The 13,258-nt window shown below is 44.7% G+C and overlaps 2 gene segments (V, D, J or C); both read right to left on the bottom strand.

The window, feature by feature from the left end:
- Window positions 1-2,039: 2,039 nt before the first annotated feature.
- On the bottom strand, window positions 2,040-2,578 carry LOC102248997. The segment is given in 2 exon segments: window positions 2,040-2,389; window positions 2,500-2,578. Coding segments are annotated over 2 exon segments (429 nt in total).
- Window positions 2,579-11,292: 8,714 nt separating this feature from the next.
- Window positions 11,293-11,832, bottom strand: LOC102248700. The segment is given in 2 exon segments: window positions 11,293-11,642; window positions 11,754-11,832. Coding segments are annotated over 2 exon segments (429 nt in total).
- Window positions 11,833-13,258: the final 1,426 nt, after the last annotated feature.

The following is a 13,258-nucleotide window of genomic DNA, read 5'->3' as shown; positions in this document are numbered from 1 at the left end:
GATTCTAATGTGCAGCCAAGGTTGAGAACCACTGGTCTACACCATTCATTTAATAGCTGTTTTGCTCAGCTGTTTTCTGCAGTCCCTGACCTGGGCAGAAGTAGCGATTTCAGATGTTCTGATGGAAAGTTTAGGCAAGCTGAGACCCTCCTTCCTCCACACTTTCCAGGTTTCGAAACACTGATTCCCTGCAGTAACCCCCAGAATCCTGCCTGCAATTCCTAGAGGGCTTCTGTTTTCTTGATGCATCTTCTGCTAGTCTGGAAATTCCATAGTCCCTTAGCTCCTTTATTGGAGGGACATCATGGTCTCGCTCTATGTGAACTAGGACAGGACAGACATGTTCTCTGGCTTGAAGTTTTGTATCCTAGAAGTTGGCAGGCAATCAGCTGTGTAACCACACATGATGGGTGACCTCTGCATACTTGCTCTGATACTCTGGAAATGGCAAAGACAGGGCTCTGTTATATTTTATTTTGTTTCTTTTACTTTTATAAAATTTATTTTTATTGTTGAAAGTAGTATAGATGTCTTATTTTTTGCCCTCCCCCCACACTGACCTCCTTCACCCTGTTCCAGCCTCCATCTAGAAGACCTTTACTACACTATTGTCTATGACCATGGATTAGGCATATATGCATATTAGTTCTTTGGTTAGCTCTTCCCTTTCCACTCTCCCGCTTCCCTCTGAGGTACGTCATTCTGTTCCATGCTTCTATGTCTCTGTATCTATTTTGTTCACTAGATTCCACATCTAAGTGAGATCATGTGATACTTGTCTTTCTCTGACTGAATTACTTTGCTTAGCATAATACTCTCCAGGTCCTTCCTTGCTGTCTCAATGGATGAGAGATACTTCTTTTGTATAGTTGCATAGTATTCCATTAACTAAGGCACAGGCAGCACTATGGAATTCTAGGGGAATGTTGACTTCTGAGGCCTGGAGATGTATGGTTGACAAATGTGAAATATTTGGGACATCCAGGAGCTAACATCCTGGGGGCTTCTGTTTTCTTGATGCATCTTCTGCTAGTCTGGAAATTCCATAGTCCCTTAGCTCCTTTATTGGAGGGACATCATGGTCTCGCTCTATGTGAACTAGGACAGGACAGACATGTTCTCTGGCTTGAAGTTCTGTATCCTAGAAGTTGGCAGGCAATCAGCTGTGTAACCACACATGATGGGTGACCTCTGCATACGTGCTCTGATGCTCTTGAAATGGCAGAGACAGGGCTCTGTTATATTTTATTTTGTTTCTTTTACTTTTATAAAATTTATTTTTATTGTTGAAAGTATTATAGATGTCTTATTTTGCAGCCCCCCTCCACACACACTGACCCCCTTCACCCCGTTCCAGCCTCCACCTAGACCTTCACTACACTATTGTCTATGACCATGGATTAGGCATATATGCATATTAGTTCTTTGGTTAGCTCTTCCCTTTCCACTCTCCCCCCTTCCCTCTGAGGTATGTCATTCTGCTCCATGCTTCTATGTCTCTGTATCTATTTTGTTCACTAGATTCCACATGTAAGTGAGATCATGTGATACTTGTCTTTCTCTGACTGAATTACTTTGCTTAGCATAATACTCTCCAGGTCCTTCCTTGCTGTCTCAATGGATGAGAGATACTTCTTTTGTATAGTTGCATAGTATTCCATTAACTAAGGCACAGGCAGCACTATGGAATTCTAGGGGAATGTTGACTTCTGAGGCCTGGAGATGTATGGTTGACAAATGTGAAATATTTGGGACATCCAGGAGCTGCAACATCCTGGCTATAAAACCATATATGGAGCATTTTATCTTCTGTAAAATGGACACACAATGTCTACCATGCATTAGCACACACAACGTGGACAATCAATCTACCACAGCAGGAGTTCCTGCCATGTGCTAGGAATTGCAAGGTGCTGGCAGAGCTGGGAGGATAGTCAGGAAAGCTCAGGCTGAGCTCAGCAGGGCAGGGAGGATGTTGCAAAAGAAGTTAGCCCTATACTGGCAACTTGCTAAGGCCCCCTCCCTCTCCTGTGACATCCTCAGCTGGGGCAGGGAGGTTTGAGTACAGAAAGCCATTGATCCTGCAGGGCTGTGTCTAAGCTGCTGGCACAGAGATACACAGCTGAGTCTCCCAGTTGCAAGGCGCTCAGGGTCAGCTCAGAGCTGTAGTCACTGGACTGTTTTCCTGAGAACCGATCAGGGATGCTCCCTTTTTCTCTCTCCTCCTTTTCAAAATATTCAACGAGGAACTGAGGGCCATGTCCCAGAGTCTGCTGGTACCAGTACACACTTCTGTGTCCGGAGATGGGGTGGCACTTCAGAATGACCATCCCCCCTTGGCCTTTGATTACATGTCTTGGGGACTGGGTAACTCCAGCAGCCACTGAACCTGTGGAGGAAGCAGACAGAAGCTGGAGACCAGCACAGGAAGGACATGGACAGGCAGTGACAGTTAAGAACTTTGGGTTCAAGGATGTCCCACCTGAACTTAGGACTCACCTGCCCCCAGGAGACAGAGGGCCAAGCAGCAGAGGAGCTGAGGGCCCCTGGAAGATTTGGACAGGATAAGACTGGCCATCTCCCAGCTCTGGGCTCTGGTGCTTAGGGTGAGAGAGCAGAGGCTTTGCCCCTCCCTTTGCTCTGAGTGGAGGGCTTGCCTGTGATGTCACTGTCCTTGTAGGCTCCACAGGCACCTTGCACCTCCTGGACAGGCTCAGCTGCTCCAGGCATTCCTCATTCTGTCCATCTTCCTATGAACAGGTGCTACTGGCTGTGCTGAGCTGTCCAGGCAGGGTTTGGGCCTGTGGTCATCCCCACAGCTTCTCTGTTTCCTAGAAGCAGGTGCTCCTTGCTCTATACCTGACTTGAATTATCCAGGCTACCCCACAGAAGGAAGCTCCCTCACACTCTCCACCAAACATAGGCTCCAAGAGAAGCCTTACCTCCAGACAAGCCAAGCTCGTGGCTTCCTGCTGTGACCAACACACCTGCATAGCAGTTAGTGTGAGAAGATATGATCAGCAAACCTGATTCATCAGATAGTCTCCCTGATGTAGGGACCAAGCCAAGACTCCCTTAACCCTCCCTCTCCCACAGGACCCCTTCAGCAGCTCACTCAGTGGATACACAGCGCCCCCACGCGGCCACTTGTGCAGTAGCGGTGTTGACAGTGCCCAGGCTGGCTGGGTTCTGTCTAAATTAGGCCTCAGGATTGGTCGGGACCCTGCACTGTTCCTGCTGATATGATGTTTGCCTGTTTCAAGTTCACTCTTTCCAGGTGGTAGTGAAGATGGCGTGATGCATATTTCCAAAAAGGGAATAAAATTCTAAATATCATCAATGAGTGTTCTAGGACGGAGGACACCATGCATTTGCTGCCCTGGGAAGGGGTAGAGGGACCTTGGGCAAAGTGCTGTCTTTAACCAAAGGTAATTCTTGGGCAGGGTAGACCATGGGGTTCTAGCTGCCAAAAATGCTCCTACACAGCTGAAAATAAACCCTCTATGAAGTGCCTACTTATAGATCCTTTTTTGGGGGGCGGGGCAGGGGTGGAGGTGAGATCACCCTATTCAACTCTTTAATCTTTTTAAAATTGAATTACTCACCTTTAAAAATTATTCATTTGTAGGAATTATTTTTATTTTTTATACATGCCCTTCCTCAGATATATATTTTTTCTTGATTTCTTTTGATGAACAGGATTTCAAAATATTTGTAAAGAAAAATGTGCTTTTTAAAGATTAGAATATTTTTTGTTCTCTCTATGAAATCTTTGCTACTCCAAGGTCATGAAAAGAATTTGCTCTGCTTTTTTTTCAGAAGCTTTATATGTCATAATGAATGCTGACCCATCTCATATGAAAGTTTGCAAAATCAGCAAAAGTCTTCTGTAAATATTTCCGGTTTTCTGTCCCAGCTGCTCAGCTCTGCCACAGCTGTGCCAAAGCAGCCAGAGACACTGTGTACGTGAGGGAGCGAGGCTGTGCTCCAATAAACTTCCTGTATGGATACCAAAATCTGAATTTTACAGAAATTTTGTATGTCACAAATACTGGATTTTAATCTTTCTCAACCACTTAAAAATGTAAACACCATTGGTTAGCTTCTGGGCCCTATAAGATGGAGTGAGGTAGGATTAAAAATCATTATTTTCCCATATGCACCACTGATTATTTTTCCAGCACCATTGTTGAAATGACTATTTCACTCCTTTTGTGCTACTTTTAATGTTTGGTCTAGGGATTACAATATGCATGTTTAACTGACCATACTGTACCTGCAAAAATGTCCATTAACCATAAATTTTTTCATACATGCCCTTGATTAGGGGGACTTTTTTCAATTACTTCCAATTTACTGAATTTTTATCAGGAATTGATGTTGGCTTTAATCAAATGTTTTTAAGAATTTATAGAGATGATCATGTGATTTTTTTAATATTTGAGTACATCGACATATTTTTTAATATTAAACTAACTGCACTTTAGTGAGATAAGCCCCACTTGATTATGATGTGTGTTACCCTCTGTAGATGTCATTGCATTTTGATATACTGAATTCTAAAAGGATTGTTAATCTGTGTCCATGAGGTATATTGGTCTGTAGGTTTTTGTTTAGTGTTGTTTTGGTAATTTCTCGGTCTCATTTGAGTAGCATAGCAGTGCTGGCCTCAGGATGAGTAGGGAATTATTCCTGAGTTTTCGGGTTCCTCAGTAGGTACTTCATTAGTGGCATCCTACAAATTTTGATATATTTTCATTAAGTTAAAATCCCTTTATAATTTCCATTTTGATTTGCTCTTAGCCTCATGCGTTATTTAGAGGATTGCTATTTCGTTTCCAAATATTTGGAATTTTTCCAGATCTCTTTCTGTTATTGATATCTAATTGAATTCCTCTGTGGTTGAGAGAACATGCTTTGTATGACTTGAATTCTGTTAAATGTGTCAATACTTATTTTATACCCAAAGTCTATAGCATTCTGGTCCATGGTCCATGAGCACTCGATAGAATATGTATTCTGCTGCTATTGGGTGAACTGTAAATATCCGTTAGGTTGGGGTGATCATTAATGTTGTTTATGTCTTCTATATCCTCACTGATTTTATTGGGGGCGGTCATGATGTTCAATCAATTACGACAAGTGGCCCTAGCTCAATTGCCTCAGTGGATAGAGTATTGCCCCAAGAACTAAAGGGTCCTGGGTTTGATTCCAGTCAAGGGCATGTACCTCGGTTGCAGGCTCGATTCCTGGCATCCAGTATGGGTGTGTGCAGGAGGCAATCAAGAGATGTGTCTCTCAGCAGCACTTGACAGTTGAGGACTAAAATGCTGACTTTATCACCTTCACTCTGAGCTCTCCTATTTCTAACCTTCATCCTGCATTTTCTTGGTCCTTCCCAGGATTTGGGCAGCACCAGGATATGTGGGAAGGAAAAGGTGGGAAAGATGGTAGAATTGTCAGGTCTTTGCTCTTTGCCCTGAAAGCAGTTTGAATTCACAGTTCAAAGCTGCTGGGGATGAAATGGTGCCTCTGGTGGGTACTGATCTAAGTTGGTTAGGTTCTTCTATTAACTTTAAAGGTCAAACAATACCCTCTATTATTAATTCATTTATATACATATTGACTTTTGCCCTCAACTCCTTATCACAATACCTCTTGTATTTACAAGTCAGTTCTAAAGTAAATAAATGTCCCCAAATTACAAGAGGGTGGAGGCTCTGACCCCTCATTCTAGGTCCAGCCTGTGAATCATCAATCCCCTTTATCTGAAAAGGAAGGTAAATGAGCGCCCTCTAGGGCCTGCATTTCCAAACTCAGTAGAAACAAGTAACATTTCCACAGGCTCTAGACTTGCTCAGTTTGTGTTTTTAATTCAAGTGGCAGTAGAATTACAATGTTGGTTGTGGTGTCAACACAGGGTTGATGAACACGTCATAGCTTTCTCAAATAAGGTTCCCACAAAGAAGTGGGAAGAAATGCTGTTGTCTCAGGAAGATATTCTCACTCCAGTACTTTTAGGGTTCTACTCTTTGAAATAAGAGTCTATTTTCAGTCTTTGCTAACTGACAGCAACAGTGGGGAGTGTGTGTCCGGGGTCCGAGGTCTGGTCTGGGCCTGGCAGACACTGCCCTGCAGGTGGACCTCAGCACACACTGAAGTTCATCCTGCAGGCACAGGCCACTGGGGGTTCCATGGTTTGTTAGTTTGCATAGGGCTCTGTGGAGTCAGTATTCAGGGCCCCATCCCTACCTTTTTGTGTAGAGAGGAGTCAGCCATGAACCACTATGGATTCACGGCTGGCACAGAAATACACAGATGTCTGAGAGGAGGTGGCTGAGTCCAGTGTGAGGGCAAAGTTCTCTGTATTTGATCTAGTGACACTGTACCCATCAGAGACTGCTCCTTTTTCAATGCTGCCAACACCATATGAGTACTGGATCAGACTCAGCCCATGGCCCAGGTCTTGGCGATACCAGTACATAACGGTTTGGTTATCTGTCTGGTGACACCTGAGAGCCACCTTCTTTTCTTTCCCTGTGACCTTGTATGTTGGGCTCTAGGTGATTCAGGCATCCAGGTGTCCTGTAAAGAGAGAGCCACAGGCATGATGCTGTCATCCTAAGATGAAGGCTTTGGCTGAGGACTTGGGAATCTAGTGCAGGTCAGCCCATGGCCCAGGTCTTGGCGATACCAGTACATAATGGTTTGGTTATCTGTCTGGTGACACCTGAGAGTTACCTTCTTTTCTTTCCCTGTGACCTTGTATATTGGGCTCTAGGTGATTCAGCATCCAGGTGTCCTGTAAAGAGAGAGCCACATTCATGATGCTGTCATTCTAAGATGAAGGCTTTGGCTGAGGTCTTGGGAATCTAGTGCAGGTAGCCCACCTGTACTCACCTGCCCACAGGAGACAAAGAGCCACCCAGAAGAAGAGCCTGGTGACCATTTCAGATCCAGGGCAGAATCTCATGTCTTTCTGTTCTCTTTTGAGGAAATAGACTCAGTGATGTCACTGTCCTTGACAAATGCTTTTTCTGCAGAACTAACCTGCCACACCCCTTCCCCACTAGAACAAATCAATGACCCTCTCAGTCACAGGAACCACCTGATGTCCAGGAAGTTTTCAAAGCTTTAAGGTCAGGGTCATTGGAATCTGAAGACTTGTTTTGCTTTGTCTCACAATTCACTGACTGATGGGAGCCCCACCTTTCGTGTTCAGATCCCTGTGGTCTCCCTTGGTTTTAGCTGAAGCCACAGAAAACTGTTTCACCTAAGTCCCCATGACAGTGCTTTTTGTTAAAGAGAGAGTAGGCTTGTTAGCCAGGTGAAAGAGATATTCAGCCAGAGGTACACATTTCTGATGCTTGCAGAATCACAAGAAAATGTTCTGTTTCCATTCAGAGGTCTTGCACACACCCCCGCTCCTCCCCCCGACAGTATGGGAGAATATTGATTAAATCCTAAATGAGCTACAGTGCCACGCTTGCAACTAGTCAATATCAGTTGGAGCTGCTATTGCTTATACAGGTTATATCTCAGGGTGAGGTGTCCCCATTTCTGTGACTGCATATATTGATGTCATCTTGATGGGCAACTATAATCACACAACAGTGAGAAAGGACAAGGAATCAGAAATCAGAGGCAAGGAGGAGGTTGATGGCCATTGCATAGAAAGGCTGGCAGCTTGGTGCCTGTCCAACCCAGGAAAGGCCTTTATATCTTGTCCAGAAGTTATCTGGTCCCCGGGGAACAAGAGCCACACAGCAAAGGAGCCGCATACCAGGCTGGAGCAGTGCAAAATAGAGAGTTTTCACTAGGACTCACATTGTTTGGGTTAGAGTACATGGAATCCCAGAGATCTGAGGACTGTTCTCACAATCAGATATCATCTATCCATATTGTTAGTATTCTCAATAATACACTAATTACTTTAGTAAAATACGCATTTACCAGGAATAGCTCCTTTGTAATTTTCCTATAAATTAATGAATTAGAGTCATAAATGTGATGTTCAATAAAAAATGAATGTCATCAGAAAGCTTTTTTCTGGACCTTGTGTTTTTGCATAGGTGTTTCCCAAGCTCCTAGATAGTGCCTGTATATGGTAAATAGTGAAGGCAGGATGGGCCATGCAGGCAATGAAGAATAATTTCAGGCCTTCTCATTTGTGCAGAAACTGTCCAAGACTTCTAAATATTTTCTTGTTTTCTTTTTAGAAAAGCACCATAATTATAAGCATACATTTCCACCAAGCCCAAATGACTCTTTACCTGAATTCAATTAGGGTTTGTTGAATGAAAGGAATGAATGGTTATTGGAGTCCAGGCAGACTCAACTTCTGTAAACATAACTCAATCTAGTCAGTCACAAATAGAACCTATTTCAGAGCTTGAAAGGAGCAGAGACCCATGCGAGTCTGTTGAGAATTTTAAATAAACCAAAGTGAACTGTGAAAAATCTATTTAAACCTGTTGTTATAAAACTTTATTTTTTTAATGTATTTTATTGATTTTTTTACAGGGAGGAAGGGAGAGGGATAGAGAGTTAGAAACATCAATCAGCTGCCTCCTGCACACGCCCTACTGGGGATGTGCCCACAACCAAGGTACATGCCCTTGACTGGAATCGAACCTGGGACCCTTCAGTCTGCAGGCTGACACTCTATCCACTGAGCCAAACCAGTTAGGGCTAAAACTTTATTTTTATAAGACTTTTTGAATGATTGGATGGCAGAATGAATGAAACAAAAATGGCAGTTCCTCTTTCAAAGAGAAGAGACTTCTGATGGTCATTTCCATCCATCACTGTCACTGTTTAGGCTGCCCCTGGAGACCCATCTGAGATGAGGATTTAGGTGCAAGTAGTTTATTTTGGAAATGATCTCAGGAAGCAGGCGAAAGAGAGCAGGGAGGAAAGGTCATGGAAGGAGAAAATCAGAATAAGGTGCAATATTGCGGTTGTGCTGGGACATCAGGAGATGGATTTTGTTGGAACCTGCAGAGAAGCACACAGACCACCTCCTGGGCTGTCCTCCTGGATACAGAGGCTGAGCTTTCATCCCTGGCTCCTTTCCTTCCAGGAGCATTAGCACTTCTGCAGCTCTGGCTGCCCTGCTGTGCAGGCCATGTGGGCTCCCATGATAGAGAGGAGGCCAGAGCAGAAAGCAGGGGGGCTCCCAGCCTGCAAGTGAGGGGGTAAATGCTGTCAGAACCAGGTAAATGCACATAAACTTGCATGTAATTGTTCACTGCAGCTGAGGCTGATACCAGAGGTGGGATGGGATGGATGGCACTAGAAGCTCCACTATAATGGTTTCTCTTCACACAAAACTGTCCCTTCCATCAGCTCTTCTGTGTGATCACCAGTCACTCAGAAGCCACAACTTTCTGGAAGCACCACACCTTCTTGTACATCAGACTTAACATAAAACAGGAAATGCTGTCCTGGGTCACCTTTGCATTTTCCCTTAAGAGCACCTCTCAGTAGTTAATTTTACCCAATAAATTATTAGGCAACAGGATTTGCATTTCAAAGAAGTTTCTTTCTGAGCCATAGATGAGTCAGGCAAAAGTAACCCCTGCCTGCCTTTGATCCCAGAGCTGCACATAGCAAAAAAATTTCTACACTGGAGATTTGTCACAGAGTTTATAGAGAACAAAGATTACTTGAGCCTATATTTTTTATTAAGCAATTTGTTATATTTGCTTGTTTTAAATATCTACAAGACACGCATTATTGCCCCCAGTTTACAAATGTAAAAACTCAGGCAAATAGTTTCTGAGTCATCATCCCGAGGCAGGTCAGAATATGAACAGACAGGTTCCCAAAGCTGGATCTCTTTCTTCTTTAGCATGTCATCTTCCAAGTGAAGCTGTTATGCAAATGATTTGTGTCAGAGCCAGAGTTTCTGAAAGGGATCTTTGGGTCCATGTTCTCATTTTGAAGATGCCTCCCTCTACCAAGAGCAGAAGGGTGGGGTGATTTAAAGCATGGGTGGAAGTCAGTATGGCCCATGTTTGAGTCCCAGTTCTGATATTTGTTAGCTGTGCCCCTTTAGCAAAGTATCCAAACTCTAACAATCAGTGTTTTCACCTGTACCCTGGGTAATTTGTGCTACCTCACAGAAAATGAGCAATGGATAAGGTGATTGGAGTAAATGCACAAAATGAGTAGCATTGAAGTCGTCTGCATTCATCAATAAACTTGTACCCCAGTCTGTAAAAGTCTACACCATTCAATTAATAGCAGTGATGCTTAGCTGTTTTCTGCAGTTCCTGACCTGGGCAGATCTAGCGATTTCAGATTATCTGCTTGAAAGTGCTGAGTGTGAGGGCAAGCTGAGACCTTCCTTCATACAACGTCGGATTAGAAACACTGATTCCCTGTAGTAACTCCCAGAATTCTCTTGAAATTCCTGGACAGATTCTGTTTTCTTGGTGAATCTTCTGGAAATCACCCTAGTCACTTAGCTCCTCTTTAGAGGGACATCATGGCCTCCCTCTATGTGAACTAGGACAGGACAAATGCACATTCTCTGGTTTGAAGTACTATCCTATATAATAAAAGCCTGATATGCAAATCGACCAAACATTGGAACAACTGATGAAACAACCAGTCACTATGATGCACACTGACCACCAGGGGGCAGATGCTCAATGCAGGAGCTGCCCCTAGCCTGCAGGCCCCAGGCCAGCCAAGGCGGGTGCCAGGCTCCTCCCCCCACCAACTGCCCTGGCAGTCACCCCACAGATCGGCCCTGATCGATGGCCAGGCCTAAGGACCCTACCCATGCATGAATTTCATGCACTGGGCCTCTAGTGTCTTATAAATTGCCAGGCAATCAGCTGTGCAACCACACATGAGGTGTGACCTCTCCATCCCAGCTCTGATGCTCTTGAGGGGAGAGACAGGCCTCAGTTATATTCTATGAACCAAGCACAGGCAGCACCATAGAATTCTGGGGGAATGTTGACTTCTGAGGCCTGGAGATGTAGGGTTGTCATTTAAGATATATTTGGGATATCTAGGAGCTACAGCTTCCTGTCTATAAAATGGTATACTGAGCACTTCCTCCTCTGTATAGTGAACACACAATGTCGACTGTGCATTAGCACACACAACTTGGACCCCACTCTATCCTAGCCATGTGCTAGGAATTTCCAGGTCCTGGCAGAGCTGGGAGGACACTCAGGAAAGCTCTGGCTGAGCTCAGCAGGGCAGGGAGAGTTTTAGAAAAAAAAACAGAAGCCCTGGAACTCACTAAGGCCCCCACCCTCTCCTGTGACATCCTCAGCTGGGACAGGGAGGTTTGAGTACAGAAAGCCATTGACCCTGCAGGGCTGTGTCTAAGCTGCTGGCACAGAGATACACGGCTGAGTCTCCCAGCTGCAAGGCGCTCATGGCCAGCTCAGAGCTGTAGTTACTGAACTGTTTTGCTGAAAACCGATCTGGGATGTTTCCTTTCTGTTGCTCCTCCTTTTCATAAAAACTAATGAGGAACTGGGGGCCCTGTCCCAGAGTCTGCTGGTACCAGTAAACACTTCTGTGTCCAGAGATGGGCTGGCATTTCAGAATGGCCTTCCCCCCATGACCTTTGATTAGGTGTCTTGGGGACTGGGTGACTCCAGCAGCCACTGAACCTGTGGAAGAAGGAGACAGAAGCTGTAGACCAGCACAAGAAGCAGATGGACAGGCCAGCAACAGTAAAGAACTTTGGATTCAAGGGGTATCCACCTGAACTCAGGACTCACCTGCCCTCAGAAGACAGAGGGCCATGTAGTAGAGGAGCCAGGGGCCACTGGAAGACTTGGATAGGAAAAGACTGGCCATCTCCCCGCTCTGGGCTCTGGTGTTTGGGGTGAGAGATCAGAGGCTTTTGCACGTTCCTTTGCTTTGTTTGGAGGGCTTGCCTGTGATGTCACTGTTCTGATGTCACTGTCCTTGTAGACTTTCACGGGCAATCTGCACTTCCTGGACAGGCTCAACTGGTCCAGGCATTCCCCTTTCTGTCCATCTTCCTATGAGCAGGTGCTACTGGCTGTGCTGAGCTGGGTGAAGCACGGTTTGTGACAGGTGACGATTGCGTCTCTGTTTTCCTTAAAGCAGGTGTTCTTTCCTCTACACCTGACTTTAATTATCCAGGCTGCCCCACTGAAAGAAGCTCCATCACACTCTCCAAACATAGGCTTCAAGAGAGAGCTTAACTCCAGGCAAGGCCATTCACATGGCTCCCTGATGTGACAACACACCTGCATAGCAGTTCACATGAGAAGATATGATCAGCAAACCTCTGAGTCATCAGATAATCTCCCCGATGTAGGGACCAAACCAAGAGGATGTCCCTTAACCCTCCCTGTCCCATATGGCCCCATCAGCAGCTCACTCTGTGGATCCATAGTGCCCCCAAGTGGCCACTTGTGCAATAACAGTGTTGACACTGCCCAGGCTGGCTGGGTTCTGTCTGAATTAGGAGTCAGGACCAGCCAGGACAGTGCAAGCTCCTGCTGATGTGATGTTTACCTGTCTCAGCTCACCCTTTGCAGGTGGCACTGAGAAAAGCATGGTGCATTTTTCTAAGAAGGAAACACAAATTCCAAATCTCATCAATGAGTGTTCTGGGGAAGAGGACACCATGCATGCAGCTGCCCTTGGAAGCAGTAGAGGAAACTTGGGGGAAACGTTCTCTCCTCTCTCTCTCTTTCTCTCTCTCTCTCTCTCTCTCTCCCTCTCTTTAAAAAATATTTTTATTGATTTCTGAAAGAGGAAAGAGGGAGAAGAGATAGAAACATCAATGATGAGAGAGAATCATTGACTGGCTGCCTCCTGCATGCCCCCTATTGGAGGCCGAGCCCTCAACCCCGGTATGTGCCCTTGACCGAATTGAACCTGGGACCCTTCAGTATGCAGGTCGATGCTCTATCCCCTGAGCCAAACCAGCTAGGGCGAAAAGTTATCTTTAACCAAAGGAAATTCCTGGGATGGACTTAAAGTGGGGTTCTTCCAGCCAAAAAAAAATCTGAGCAGCTGGAAATTAACCCTCTTTGAAGAGGGAGCTGCCTACTTATAGATCTTTCTCCTTTTTTTTACCACCCTATTGAACTCAATTGCTTATTTAAAAACAATTGAATTGCATATCTTATAAAATTATTGATTTGTAGGAATTATTTATATTTTGAATACATGACTTTTCATAGATACATGTATATTTTCCTAATATATATTATTGATCAGGATTTTAAAACTTTTAATAAACAAA

This window comes from Myotis brandtii, unplaced genomic scaffold (assembly GCF_000412655.1).
Source record: "Myotis brandtii unplaced genomic scaffold, ASM41265v1 scaffold1532, whole genome shotgun sequence".
NCBI lineage: Eukaryota > Metazoa > Chordata > Mammalia > Chiroptera > Vespertilionidae > Myotis > Myotis brandtii.
Note: the sequence above shows the minus strand (reverse complement) of the source record. Positions and strands in the feature narration are given on the sequence as shown.